Source organism: Tupaia chinensis, unplaced genomic scaffold, assembly GCF_000334495.1.
Source record: "Tupaia chinensis unplaced genomic scaffold, TupChi_1.0 Scaffold000270_2, whole genome shotgun sequence".
In the NCBI taxonomy this organism is placed as follows: domain Eukaryota; kingdom Metazoa; phylum Chordata; class Mammalia; order Scandentia; family Tupaiidae; genus Tupaia; species Tupaia belangeri.
Genome location: NW_006159751.1, coordinates 1,176,789 through 1,189,865, shown reverse-complemented (window position 1 = coordinate 1,189,865; position 13,077 = coordinate 1,176,789). Strand labels below are relative to the sequence as shown.

At 41.0% G+C, this 13,077-nt stretch overlaps 2 protein-coding genes across 3 annotated transcripts in view; one reads left to right on the top strand and one right to left on the bottom strand.

Moving 5' to 3' along the window:
* LOC102470829 (acidic mammalian chitinase-like) overlaps positions 1–1,978 on the top strand; it is a 13,550-nt gene extending 11,572 nt beyond the window's left edge. Inside the window, exons 10-11 of the mRNA XM_006149585.3 lie at positions 142–280; positions 1,456–1,978. Of these exons, the coding sequence (XP_006149647.1) occupies positions 142–280; positions 1,456–1,769 (453 nt within the window). The 3' untranslated portion in view covers positions 1,770–1,978. The remainder of the gene's footprint in view (positions 1–141; positions 281–1,455) is intronic.
* Positions 1,979–2,754: 776 nt separating this feature from the next.
* CIMAP3 (ciliary microtubule associated protein 3) overlaps positions 2,755–13,077 on the bottom strand; it is a 23,353-nt gene continuing 13,030 nt past the window's right edge. Inside the window, exons 1-6 of one of the 2 annotated variants that reach the window (XM_006149584.3) lie at positions 10,801–10,904; positions 10,458–10,600; positions 9,756–9,854; positions 7,730–7,860; positions 5,042–5,159; positions 2,755–3,977 (exon numbers count right to left, since the gene is read on the bottom strand). In XM_006149584.3, coding sequence (XP_006149646.1) covers positions 3,909–3,977; positions 5,042–5,159; positions 7,730–7,860; positions 9,756–9,854; positions 10,458–10,600; positions 10,801–10,819 — 579 coding nt within the window. In that variant the 5' untranslated portion in view covers positions 10,820–10,904 and the 3' untranslated portion in view covers positions 2,755–3,908. Of the gene's footprint in view, positions 3,978–5,041; positions 5,160–7,729; positions 7,861–9,755; positions 9,855–10,457; positions 10,601–10,800; positions 10,905–13,077 lie in introns of those variants that run through there. The other variant, XM_006149583.2, reaches the window with a different exon arrangement.

Below are 13,077 nucleotides of genomic sequence, written 5' to 3'. Positions count from 1 at the left end.
CTCTTTCATAACAGAAAAATCAGAGATAAGTCCTGGCCCATTTACATTTCTTATCCTAATATAATCTGTCACCCTAAACTGAGTTGTCTGTAGCATAGATGTCATAGGATTCCAGTTGCCAAGAACTCTTTTTGTCCACAGGTTGACTTCGTTAAGGAGAATAATTTTGGCGGGGCCATGGTTTGGGCCATTGATCTGGATGACTTCTCGGGCTCCTTCTGCAAGGAGGGCAAACATCCACTCATAAGCAAGCTGAAGTCACTCCTGGGCCTGTCCTCAGGTGCGTCATACTGAGTTCAATATGTTGTCCTACAAAAGATGCAGATCAAGCTGCAAAGACAGCAAACTCAGAGAGGCCAGAGTACACGAAGGCAGCCTTGAAACTTCTAGACCCTCACATCTGAGAAAAGGGACACAGTGATACAAAGTGCCTTTTAGGCAATCTGTTTTTCAGTCAAGGGACCAATTCCAAGTTCAGTTGCTATCATGGGCAAGAGTTTGAATATACCTGATATACTAGAGGTGGGCCTTGCTGCTTAGGAGAAGCCAATTGGAGAACACTGACATTCATCTGTCTCTAAGCTAGAACACTTTCCTTTGTCTGCAGTATACCATATCCTAAGGTAGATGCATGCATTTTGCCATTTAGTCATTGGTAAGGAGGGTCTAAAGGAAGTTATGAAGAAGAGCAGGGGCAACATTCATGTGACTGATTGGTCAATGACTCAGCAGCATGAAGAGAAATCTCTGCTCCCCAGGTGACGTGGCTGTGTATTCTTTGTGTTAAGCACCCCTGGGGGCAGATCTAAAAATGGAGGCAAAGCAAGGGAAGATGTAAGAGGTACCTTAGGTCTTTAAGAAAGCTCACAGAATCAATGATTTCTAAAGCTGTAAACACCTGTGAGAGAGATTATAAAATGATTTGCTCAAATCAAACAGTAAGAAAATTATAGTGGTTGAGCACATTCAACTAGTAGAGTAAAATAAAATATAAAAGAAAAATTATGAATCAACAAAGAGAGAGAAAAGTAAAAAAAAATAAAAGTGTTCAGGAACAAGAAAAAGCAAGTATGATAAAGAAAGCATAAGAAGCTGACAAAAACCCAAGTATAATACTTAGGAAAGGATGATTAACAAGATGACAAAAACCTAAATCATTACTTTTGACAAAAATATCAATAGTTATGCTTCCCTTATTAAAAACCTACTATTAAATCATCCTCCAAATGAAGTCCTTTGTCCTATCACTGTAAAGTTGGGTTCACATCCTCCCTAGCAGGACTAGGTTGGAACTCAAAGGCTCACATCCTACAAGGACACCAGTGGCCCTCTTCTTAGCTTTGGACATCTGACCCCTTAAAGCATTCTTCCTACTTTCAGCTTGGAAGCTCTTGTTCTCTGAGAATAGAACTGGTATGAGAATGATGTTCTGAAATTCTCCTTTTGTTCTTTTAGAATGTACTCCACCAGCCACCAAAACCTGGTATAACCAACCTATGACACCCAGAAGTGAAGGCTTCTGCGCTAATATTGGTGGAGGTGGCAGTGGTGGTGAAGGCGGTGGTGATGGAGGAAGCGGTGGAGAAGGTGGTGGTGATGGGGGCAGTGGAGGAGATGGAGGTTTCTGTACTGGTAAAGCAGATGGTATCTACAGTGATCCTGAAAACAACACTAAGTTCTACCAGTGTGTGCAAGGCAAGACGTTTCACCTCCAGTGTGCTCAAGGTTTGGTCTTTGACCAGAACTGTAAATGTTGCAATTGGCCTTAAGTTAAAAATGTTGTTAAATTACATCCTCCAATATTTCATGCAATCTACATATTATTTTAACCTCTCCAACACATGGAAAGCCCTACTCCACTAAAATAGCATTACAATAAGGCTTTACTCTATTAAAACCTAAAAAATAAACTCTGTAAACTCCTTGAAGCAAATCCACATGTAAAATAAATACGGCACAGCATATTTTGTTCTTGGTATTTATTCGTACTCTTTCTTAAGTACTTATATGTACGATTTAGCATTTGAAGGTATCCTGAAGGGTAATTGAAGCTATATTAAAATTTTATTATTTATCAACTCAGATTACTATTTTAAGAAGAGAATTTCCTTCTCTGGGAAAATCTTCATATGTACCCAACAGTGTGAAATATGTCCTATCACTCTGTCAATATCCTCCAAAGGGCCCACGACCCTGAATCAGAAACAATAATGAATGCTGAATGATTCCCCCCTGAAAAACCATGGGAATCTGAGGGGGAAACAGGAGGGTGGTGTGGAAGAAATGATGAATTAATCCTGACTTATCCTAAATGATAAACACTTCCTGACAGATAATAGAAATCATGAAGTTATCATATTAAAAGAAGCATATGAGAGAGGCCTTCAAAAAGTTCACAAAAATACGTATTATGAAAAACTATGCATGGATTTAAAAAATTGTACACCAAAATGAACCTGTAATTTTTTATTTGCCTTAGGGCACTCATTGGTGAGAGAGATGGGGGGGGAGAGAGAGATAAGTGAGAGGGAAAGTGAGAAATCACTCCCGTGGGGGTATGGCCACCCTGCAATCCCTTCTCCATTTTCCTCCTAGGTTCTTGGACACTCACACGTGCCTTGCATGTTTCAAGCCACTGGGTCTGAGACTCAAATCATGGTAGACCATGTGGGAGTCCAGTGACATAACTGCTACGACATCTGCTGGTCCCAGTAATGTCATATTTTAATTCCATTTTTTCCATGAACTTTTGAAGTTCCTGTATGTAGGGTAAGTTTTCAGCCTGAAGCACCTTTATCATTATCTTAATTTTCTAATGTGATTTATAGAGAGACTTTTCTGTCCTTCATCACTATTATTTCGGGAGACCTCAGCCCTCGAGGAATTGAGTCCTTTAGCATCATGACTCTTACAACCCCTTTACCGTGGGTGGCCCTGAGGGTTACAGTAGGCTAGAGCTTTCTGTGGCCACTGGTAGCTCCTCACTTTGGTATCTAGACACAGGTATATTTGGTATCTTCCTGAGAAGTGGCCCAAGTTCATCCGGGTACTAAAAGATTCCCAAAAGATAAAGTGGACCGCATGCAGTGCCAATCCTGAATGACCTGTATGTGAGTTATTTCAGGGAGAGGTGGAAGGAAGGTAGCCTACTTTTTGGGCTGGAATGTCTGGGTAGGTACTATGAATGTGGTTGCTGTGGATTCTGACCTTTATATTTCCAGAGTAACTTGTTAAAGCTTTAGGGGAACATTCAGATTGAGGGGCAGGTCCAATTTACTAAATGGCTTAGGGAGTCCTCAGACTTCAGGCCAGAATTAAGGTGCAAACCGATGGGTTTATTTTGATTCCTGCTATAACCCCAGTGCTCACTGCTCTGTTTGACACATAGTAGGAACCCCAGATATACGTTGAATGACAGACTAAGTAGATGATGTAATGGGAAAACAGGTAGTTTTGACTCTGTGAGAGTTATGTCAATCTGGGAGATGTAACCTAATCAGGATCTTCCTATTCCTTGAAAATTTTGGAAGAGGTCCTAAACATAAATTATTTAACTTGTCCAAATCACATCTGACAGCCTCCTATCCAGAGATACTGGTAAATTTTATAAAATTGGCATCTGGTAATTAGAGCTGGAGAGTAGGGACCCAAGGTTATTTCGCTAAAATGAAACCACCCAACTGAACTCCCAGCTCCATCTAGGTATGTATGCACACAGACCAGCAGCTGGAGATAGAATACTCTGAACTAGTCTTTATGCTCATACAGTAGTTATGAGTCCCTTGCCCACCCCTGGGCATCACACTGGCAGACAAGAATGCCACAGAATGCAGAGGATGAAGAGAAGCTCTGTCCTCGATCTTGGACATTCTGTGGTCAGGAGGAGTGTGTGAAGTAGTCACCACTCCTCAGTTGTAATATAGGCTTAGGTAGGCCACACGGTTCCGATGCTTTCTGAAGTCTTTGTCTGTGGACAGCTGCAATGGAAGAATATAGTCAAGTTCAGTAGTCTAATGAGAACCCTCTGCCTCTGTTTTTCTGGATGTCCCAAACAGAACTAACTTTACATTATAAATATATGGCCCAGGTGAACTCAACCTCACAGTAATCTAGCCTTAGGGATTCACTCAACACTTTAATGTACATCTACCCTTTATCACCTTACTATGGTACACAGCTTGCTAGGAATTATTTGCTACTTGGTAAATCTCTAATTAGTTGGTAAGCTTCTTGACAACAAGGACCATGTGTTTAAATAGGCCCTAGCACAATCATTTTAATACATTAGGAATTTAAAAAATATTTGTGGGATTAATCCAAAATTTCACTAGGAAAAAAAGGCTCTTCCAAAATTATGATAGCTAACACAGATTATTTCTTATGTTACCTGGTTAAATGCTTTGTTAAATGCTTTCCTATCTTATCTCAATTAATTTTTAAAACATTTCCAGATAAATTCTATTATTACTCATCCTACAGATAAGAAAACTGACACTTAGAAAAATTAAATGACTTGCCCACAAACACAGAGCAGGTAGATACAAGAGCTAATATTTGAATCTGGGCAGTTTTGTCCTCACAGTCCATGCTTTTAAGCAGCTGCTTCACAGCTCCCCAGTGATCTGATACTCAAGTGATGGGGTAAGACGGACACTGGATTAGGAGGCATGAGATCTGGATTCTTGCGGGGCAACTGTACAATTCACTTCATCCAGCTGAGCCTCAGAGTCTTCCTTTATCACATAGGGGGTATTTCTCCTATACCTATCACAAATGATTATTTGAGGATCAAATAAGAAAATGTGACTTTTATTTAGTCTTATGCACCTTTAAAAATCTAATGAAATTGTGTAACTCTCCCAAAAGATCTCCAAATGATTACATACATGAGTATGTGTAACTCTCATATTCATATACACGTAAAATTGTGCCTATGATTTCAGGGGACCAAGGACTTCCTGAAGTTCATTCACAGACTCCTGGTTAAGAACCTCTGATAAATATGAAATGCTAGAGTGTGCTACATTTCCAATCTTATTACCTCAGCTTTTAAGGTTCTTTTCTGAAGACATGGAACCTGAGCCCAATCTGGAGATCCAAATTTCATAGGCCAAGCAATTTTTGGGAATGGCTTATTCTTTGGGTTGTATGTACCAGGGCTAGAAAAAAAATACAAGCATCATGTCTAATGAGTTAGTGACCATATATAAACTTTATTAGTACCATAGCCATCCTTTAATTAGGCCCACCCCTTGGGAAAAGGCAACAGACTGATGGGATTTTTTTTCTTTTTTTGGAGAGGTTTTTGCTCTAGGGCACGTGTGCTCGCCAGACAGACAGAGAGAGACAGAGAGACAGAAAACAAGAAATCACCCCCCAGGGGGGATGGTCACGCCGTAATCCCTTCTCCTCCATTCTCCTCTTGGGATCTTGGGCACGCACGCACACGCGCCTGGCATGAGTTTAAGCCACCGGGTCTGGGACTCGAACTGCGGTCGACTATGTGGGAATCCAGCGACATAGCCATTAAGCTAACTTCCGGTCCCTGATGGGATTTTATTTTTGAGAGGTTTTTGCTATAGGGCGCGTGTGCTCGCCAGACAGACAGAGAGAGACAGAGAGACAGAAAACAAGAAATCACCCCCCAGGGGGGATGGTCACGCCGTAATCCCTTCTCCTCCATTCTCCTCTCAGGATCTTGGGCACGCACAGACACGTGCCCGGCGTGAGTTTTAAGCCACCAGGTCCAGGACACGAACCGCGGTAGACTACATAGGAGTCCAGCAACATAGCCATCATGCTAACTGCTGGTCCCTGATGGGATTTTTTTTTAATGTCAGGCAAGCATGGAGCTCCTTTGACTGCTCATGTGACCCTAGTTAGATGTTAGTGTTAAAGATAGCTAGCCTTGACATCCAGCTGGAGTAAAAGTATTTCTGGGGCTGTTCCTGTAGCTTAATGGTTAAGGGAGCAGTCATATCCCACATGGCTGACCACAGTTTGAATCCTGTCACTGTGGCTTGAAAAAGATGTTACATGTATGTATATATATATATATATATATATATATATATATATATATATATTCACCTTCCAATATGCACACACACACACACAAGTATGTTTATGTATTTCTGCAATTAAGTATTCTTGCTAAGAGATCAGAGGATCCCAGAAGTGATGGGTAATGAAAAAGATCTAAAACAGTAATAAACTGGTTCAACTCATGACTTGACATTGGTGGGTAATAAAAGTAAACAATGATCTTATCTGCAATCTAGGAATGGTGAAACAGAACCAGTGAAATTTTCTTGACAGAGAGATTATTTTAAAATTGCCTTTAGTCATAAAACTTTCATTTTATTTTATTTTTTTTTTGCTGTGAACTCTTGACTGTGGGGAAATAACACTTAGAGTGGACATGGATGTCAAGACTCAATACTTTCACTTCCTTAATGCAAACTTGAAAAAGGTACATTCACCCTGTGAACCTTAGATTTCTCATCAGTAAAAGAAAAACCTTGACCTTTTGTGTTACAATTCCATTCATTCTGAATAGGTTACTAAGGCATCTAGAGTTAAGGCCTTTGGTGTATAATTCCTATATAATTATACACCAAAAAGTATGGAAAAAATGGAATTAAAATATGAGTTTATTTTTGTGCAGTAAATTATGAAGTCCATGCAGTTTTTTCATAATACAAATTTTTCATGAACTTTTCAAGAGTCCTTGTATACTCTAGCCCTGCCTGCCCTCTTTGTTCTGATTTCCTCGTTCTCAACACTCTACCCAAACTAGTTCTCTTTCTTTTTTCCCTCATACCAAATCCCTTCTCAACTTAGAAGCTTTGTAATTACTGTTCCTTCTGCCTGGAATGCTCCATCCACAGATCTTCACTGGGCTGGCTTAGTCTTGTCATGCAGATCCTGAATCCAGTATTCCTCAGAAACACCTTTCTCGACCTCATGTTCTTTTTTCTTTTGAGGATTATTTTTATTTAACTTTATTCATTTACTTATTTTAATTTGACCAATATGTTCAGAGAGGGACAGAGTAAAAGAGACAGACAGAGAGAGAGAGAGACAGAGAGAGAGAGAGAGAGAGAGAAAGTGAGAAAGCAAGCTGCCAGGTTTGGGACTTGAACTGTGGTTGACCATGTGGGAGTCCAACGCCCTTAACCACCACACCACCTGCCAGCCCCTCAACAACACTTCCTAAAGTAGTTTCCAGTGCATCACTCCACATCATATCACCAACCTGTTTTATCTCATAGCCCATCGCTAGGGCACTGTACTTCCTGTATGCTCATGACAGTCCTAGCTTATGGCTATGGTTTTGGTATAATTATTAATAGGCCTCCTTTCATTCTAAGAAGTACTATAGTTTAACTAATAAATGACATGACCCCTCTCCTTAATAATATTTTTCTTGTGTGTTTGCTTCTCATTCATCTGGACTCTAAAATGTAAGTTCCAAGGAATCTGGAGTTTTGTGTGATGGGTTTACTGGAAAATTTCTGGTACCTACAAAACTGTGTGGGACATTAATAAGTACTTATTGATTGAAAACCTATTAATCTACAATGCCAGAGACGTGGGAGGCAAGAGGTAAATCTCTAAAAGGCAGGTAGTTTCTTATTTAGTGGGATGGTTTGGATGTAATCCCTTCTTCGGGTACTTCTTTTCCTATTGCTTTTTGTTGACATGCACCAGAAAAGAGGAGACATACCCGGGATTATTATTGTCCTTTGAGCGACTCTTAAATCGAGGCATCAAGACATTAAATGGAGCAAAACTTTGTTTGTGTTTCTCTTCTCCAAGACTCATTATCTGGTACATGCCTGGGAAAGGTGTCACATCCTGTTTCCAAGAAAAAGAGTAATATTACAGAGGTGGTAAATATATACATAGAGCCTTCCAAATAAGAAAAATCGGAATTACCTTTCCTTGTTCATAAATGAGCTACGGTACAGCTACCTCAAGCTATAGGAATAGCTCTGAGGGGGCCAGCCTGAGGCCTCATGGTAAAGGTGGCTGGCTCCCACAAGGCTGGCCACTTGGTTCATGGTTCTCAGATACAGTGACTTGAGAAACATGCTGAGCATGTGTGCATGCATGCTCAAAATCCCAAGGAGAAGGGATTGCAGCATGACCATATCCAATGGAGGTGCTTTCTACTTTTCTTCTCTCTCGGTCTGTCTTCGTTGAGTGCACATACCCTCTGGCAAATTAAAGAAAAAAAAAAAAAAGAAATACACTTATGGTAAGTAGGAAACCAAGATAGGGGTGTGGCTTAGCTACTGAAGTGCACATGCATAGGTTATAGAAATAAACCTAGGATGAATAGAGACTCAAGGCAACTTGTCACAGTCACTACTACCACCCCACTCCAGTCAGAGATTTTTTTAGAGCCAGTATCTTAACTGAGCTTAAATGTCAGGAAAATCTCCATCAAGAGATTAGAATTCTATAGTGAAGACTTTGGATTTTAAATCCAAACATGCAGAAGGATGGAAAAATTTCAGTGTTTTTGTTTGTTTGCTTGCTTTTAAGGTTTTCACTATAAGGCATGTGCGCTTGTCCTTAGAGAGAGACAGTGAGAAGGAAGGTGAGAAATCATCCTCTAGTGGGGATGGTCACACCACAATTCCTTTTCTATTCTCCTGAGATTTTGGATATGCACATACACAAGCCCAGCCTGATTTTCAAGCTTCCAGGTCCAGCTCTTGAGCTGTGGTTGGCCATATGAGAGTCCAGTGCCTGCTAGACCTTGTAATTTGGTTTTTAATTGACAAGATAATGCAATGTATAGAAATACAACTCCTGGGACCAGCAGTTGACGTAATGGCTATGTCACTGGACTCCCATGTAATCGACCATGGTTAGAGTCCTGGACCTTGTGGCTTAAACTCACACTAGGTGCATATGCATGTTTGCCTGAGATTCCGAGAGAAGGGATTGTGGTGTGGCCAATCCCCCTGGGGAGTGATTTCTCACTTTCTGTCTCTCTCTTTCTAGTGAGTGCATAATACCCCTATAGCAAAAACCTCTCCAAAAAAAAAAAAAAAAAAAAAAGAGAAAGAAAGAAGTACAATTCCTAATTCCTTAAGCATCTCAGCATTGATGGCCTGTCTAGAGACCATTTTCTTTTCTCTATTTTTTTTTATTTTAATTGACACATAATAGGTATACATATTATGGGGTACAGTATTAGTTTTTAGTATATGAGTACAATGTGTAATGATCAAAGCAGGTAGTTAGTACATCTATCACCTCCAATATTCATAATTTCTTTGTGTTTGGAACATTTAAAATAATCTTTTCTAGCTATTTTGAGATATACAACAAATTATTGCTAACTATACTCACTCCACTATCCTATAGAACACTAGAACTTATTCTTCCTATCTCACTGTAATCTTTTACCCATTAATTAGCATCTCCTTATCTCCTACTTTATCCTACCCTTCCCAGTCTCTGGTAAACACTGCTTGAGATTATTTCTTTAGTGAATTATTTTCTATTCTCCCCAGGACACACACACACACACACACACACACACACACACACATACTCACATTTGCAACGCTAACAACCACACTTGCTTTTCAGATAGACTTCTGAATAGCTTTGGCCTAAACGGCCTCTATTCTTGAATACCAGGGCATATTCTTTTGGGTATCCTCCCCTTTCTCTGCCCTTTGATCTCCAACACTGCAGCACCATGAATCACACTAAAAACCCCAGTACATTACCTTGCTAATTGGTTTAAACCTCAGGGCTGTTCTGGCTCCAAGGGCATATCCTTTTGTACTGGTCGGTATCTTAGATAGGTTGTATGCCAAGCCATATTTCTATGGGTCGTATATATTAAAAAAAGAGAAAGAAAGAAAGAAAACAACAACACATAGTCAGAGAACAATACAGCTGTGGAAATGAAGTGTACTTATAAGACTCCCATCTGACCTTTCTTTGCTAGAGATTACTCTTTTTTTCTTGTCTTGATTCCTTGGAGGTCGGGACCATACAAACAATCGCATAAGCCACACAGATAAGTTTGCAGAGGTCTATTGCTGTATAGTTAGAACAAATGGCATTTCTATGCATTCCAATGAGTCTAGTCTTCTGAGACCCACAGAGCTGAAATTGCTCTGACTCAGCTTTTGGCCTGACATTTGAAACAGGGAGACTGGCATTAGCTCACAGGCCTTTGGAGGTGGGAATGGGATGGAGACTATAGGAAGTCAAGGCTTGTTATTTTAGGGGTGGGGAGTGCATGCAAAGGAGGGAGCAACTCTCCCTCCGACAGACCTGAACAGCTGGTTGCAGGCCAGGGCACATTCCTAAGTTGAGACATCAAGCATCGCAAACCCCATAGGGCCCCTCCCGCCCAGCTAAACTTGGGTATCCTTTAATGGCCAGAGAACTAAAGCTACCTAAGTAGAGATGATACTCACATCTTCTGGTAGGTAACATCCAGGTCCTCTGTGGGGTGATCCCCTAATTGGGAGAAACTTGTTCCCCAAGAAGTTTGGGGCATGATAATAAGGAAAGAGCTTCCTCTGCTGACGTGTGCCAAAGGAGTAGTTATGCACCGCCTCTAAAGATCAAGAAAGAAAAGAAACTGTGAGAGGCTTGGGGTATGAGCGGGTCAGAGGAGGAGTAGAGGGGACAGGGTTTGATTATGACTTTTCAAACACCAGACCGAAATCCACGGCAAAGAGAGAACTTCACTTCCTCCCCCCAACACCCCACCGTCTCCCGCGGTCTGCGCTAGCCTCTTCAAGCAGCCCTCCTCACCAACTTTGCTGAAGCACATCGCGCGCGGGGTGGAGCCAGCACTTGTGTACTGCGTTGCCAAGGGAACCGAGGCCAGCCCGCAGAGCTTCGCGGTGGCCCTCGGAGAAAGGAGCTGCTCGAGCGCGCCAGCGCGGCAAGCAGAGGCACTGCAGAGCTAATATTGGGGCTGGAACCCGGATTTTGGAGCCTGGAGCCCCGGGGATTGTGAATTCACCTGGTGACCTGAGGATGGGAGGTTTACAAGATCCACGGTTGTAGAGGCTGCGCAGGTGGCAAAGGGAGGGACAGTGGGGCTCAGAATGCCCCTGAGGCCTGGCTGCTAGAATCAAGGACATAGAAAAACAATCGGAACCTCTGCAGTGAGGGCGTGAGGAGGTGGGCTCCCAGGATAATAACCCAGAAGGGGAATTAGGAGCAGAATTGAGCTGATAGCTGGTTCTCTGTTAGACTCTTCTTTTCCTTTTCTTTGAGCCTTCCAATCAGGTTGCCATCTCAACATCTGCTGGAAAGGGGAGCTTTGAAGTGCTGGAGGCCTTAATCCGACAGTACCAGTGCTGCGGAATCACCGAAGTGCCTACTGGTCTTAAAATCCGGGGAATCAGAAATTTCCATACCCCATTTTTCTTGTCTCTAATCCCTCTTTATATGGTTGAGAAGATTGAGAAACGAAGACTAAAAGAATTCAGTGCCTGGTACTCGGTAGGTGACCGTACAAGAGGTTATCACCGAAGAGAATATCCAGCTGGTTTATGAGCACTCTTTATTAACCCAGGAAGAGTCAACATATATGTTGACTTTTGTGTGTGTGCGGGTATTAACAGCACCTTGTTTTCATTAGATTGTAGGCTGGCTCTGGGAGTCGTCCAGGTGTAGGAGGTAAAAGAACACACAGTGACTGGTCCATACTACCCTTTGGCCTTTTAAGAATGACCCTGAGAACCACACATACCCTGAGCTAGCATTGTCTTCAGAGATGATGTTACAGATCTAATGTACAGCTTCCGAAAAAGTGATGCCAAATCCTAGGGTGGATTTTCGAAATCTGTGAAAGTATTTTTGCTTGTTAAAAATTACTGAGGCGATTGATGTTCCTGGTCAACAGACCAGAAGGCTAGACATCACGCAGTTCACTGCCACGTCACACAGTGAATTGTCTCATGCCCCATGTAACATTCAGATGTAGTGCCATAGTGTACAAAAATTGGTAGTACTTACATATATTAATATTTAAAAATTTTTGTAAGAAAGAATTCAGAAAACCCAGTAATATCGAAGGTTGTTATGAGGACCAAGCTTAAAAGTAATACACGTAGAGTCTCAAATTTATTATATAATTTACTCCAAGCATCTGTCTACTTGAAATATAATTGTAGTAATATTGATGGTAAATGAAATGTAAAGAGATAGTGGGATCAACTTAGTAATTTTCACTTTCATTAATATTTTAGGTAATATTTACATTTGTACACACCCACAGTGTTTTTTAAATATATTATTTTGAAAATAATATTTCCAATATTAGTGATATGAAACATGCTTTACAAATTACTTTGAAAATAAGGCAACTCATTTTTACAATGGTAACCGATTTACTTCAGAGTCATTCTCCACCTGAGACAGGTAAAAAAGATGGACTAAGTAAATAAATGTCTTTGAAGATATCAGAGATCTACCCAGGAAGAAACAATGTGCAGGGCCAAAATCTCAGAGAGAAGAGAAGACTAAAATGGCGAGTCCAACAGTTTGTGCTGCTGTTTCCTCTGAATATTTGCTAAATAAAAAGCAGATTCTTCAAGTAGAGCTTTAGACAGTCTCTGAGAACCAAGACTAAGAAGATCATTTGAGTGGAGCTTTAGACAGTCTCTGAGACGTGGAGAACAAAAACTAGGCTGTCCATGGAAAGAGGAGTCTGAATACATTCTGGAATTTTAGTTGGGACTTCAAAGAGATAAACTCTGGAATAAGCATAAATTAGACCAGATCTCAAAAAAAAAAAAAAAAAAAACCAACCAAACAAACAAACAAAAACTGGAGTCCACCTTTGCATCAACTCAGTTCCCAATTGCATTGAGGTGATCTGCTTCTACCCTATTGCATATAAAAAATAAAAATAAATCAGGCCAAACTTGGTGGCACAGTCAGTAGCATACTGAACTACAGTGCTGGAAGCCACATGGTTGACCACAGGTTTGGATTCCCAGGTTGGCCTATAAACACACTGGAGTTACATGTGCATATGTGTCAACATAGGATCCTGAGGAACTGGAAGGCTAGGGA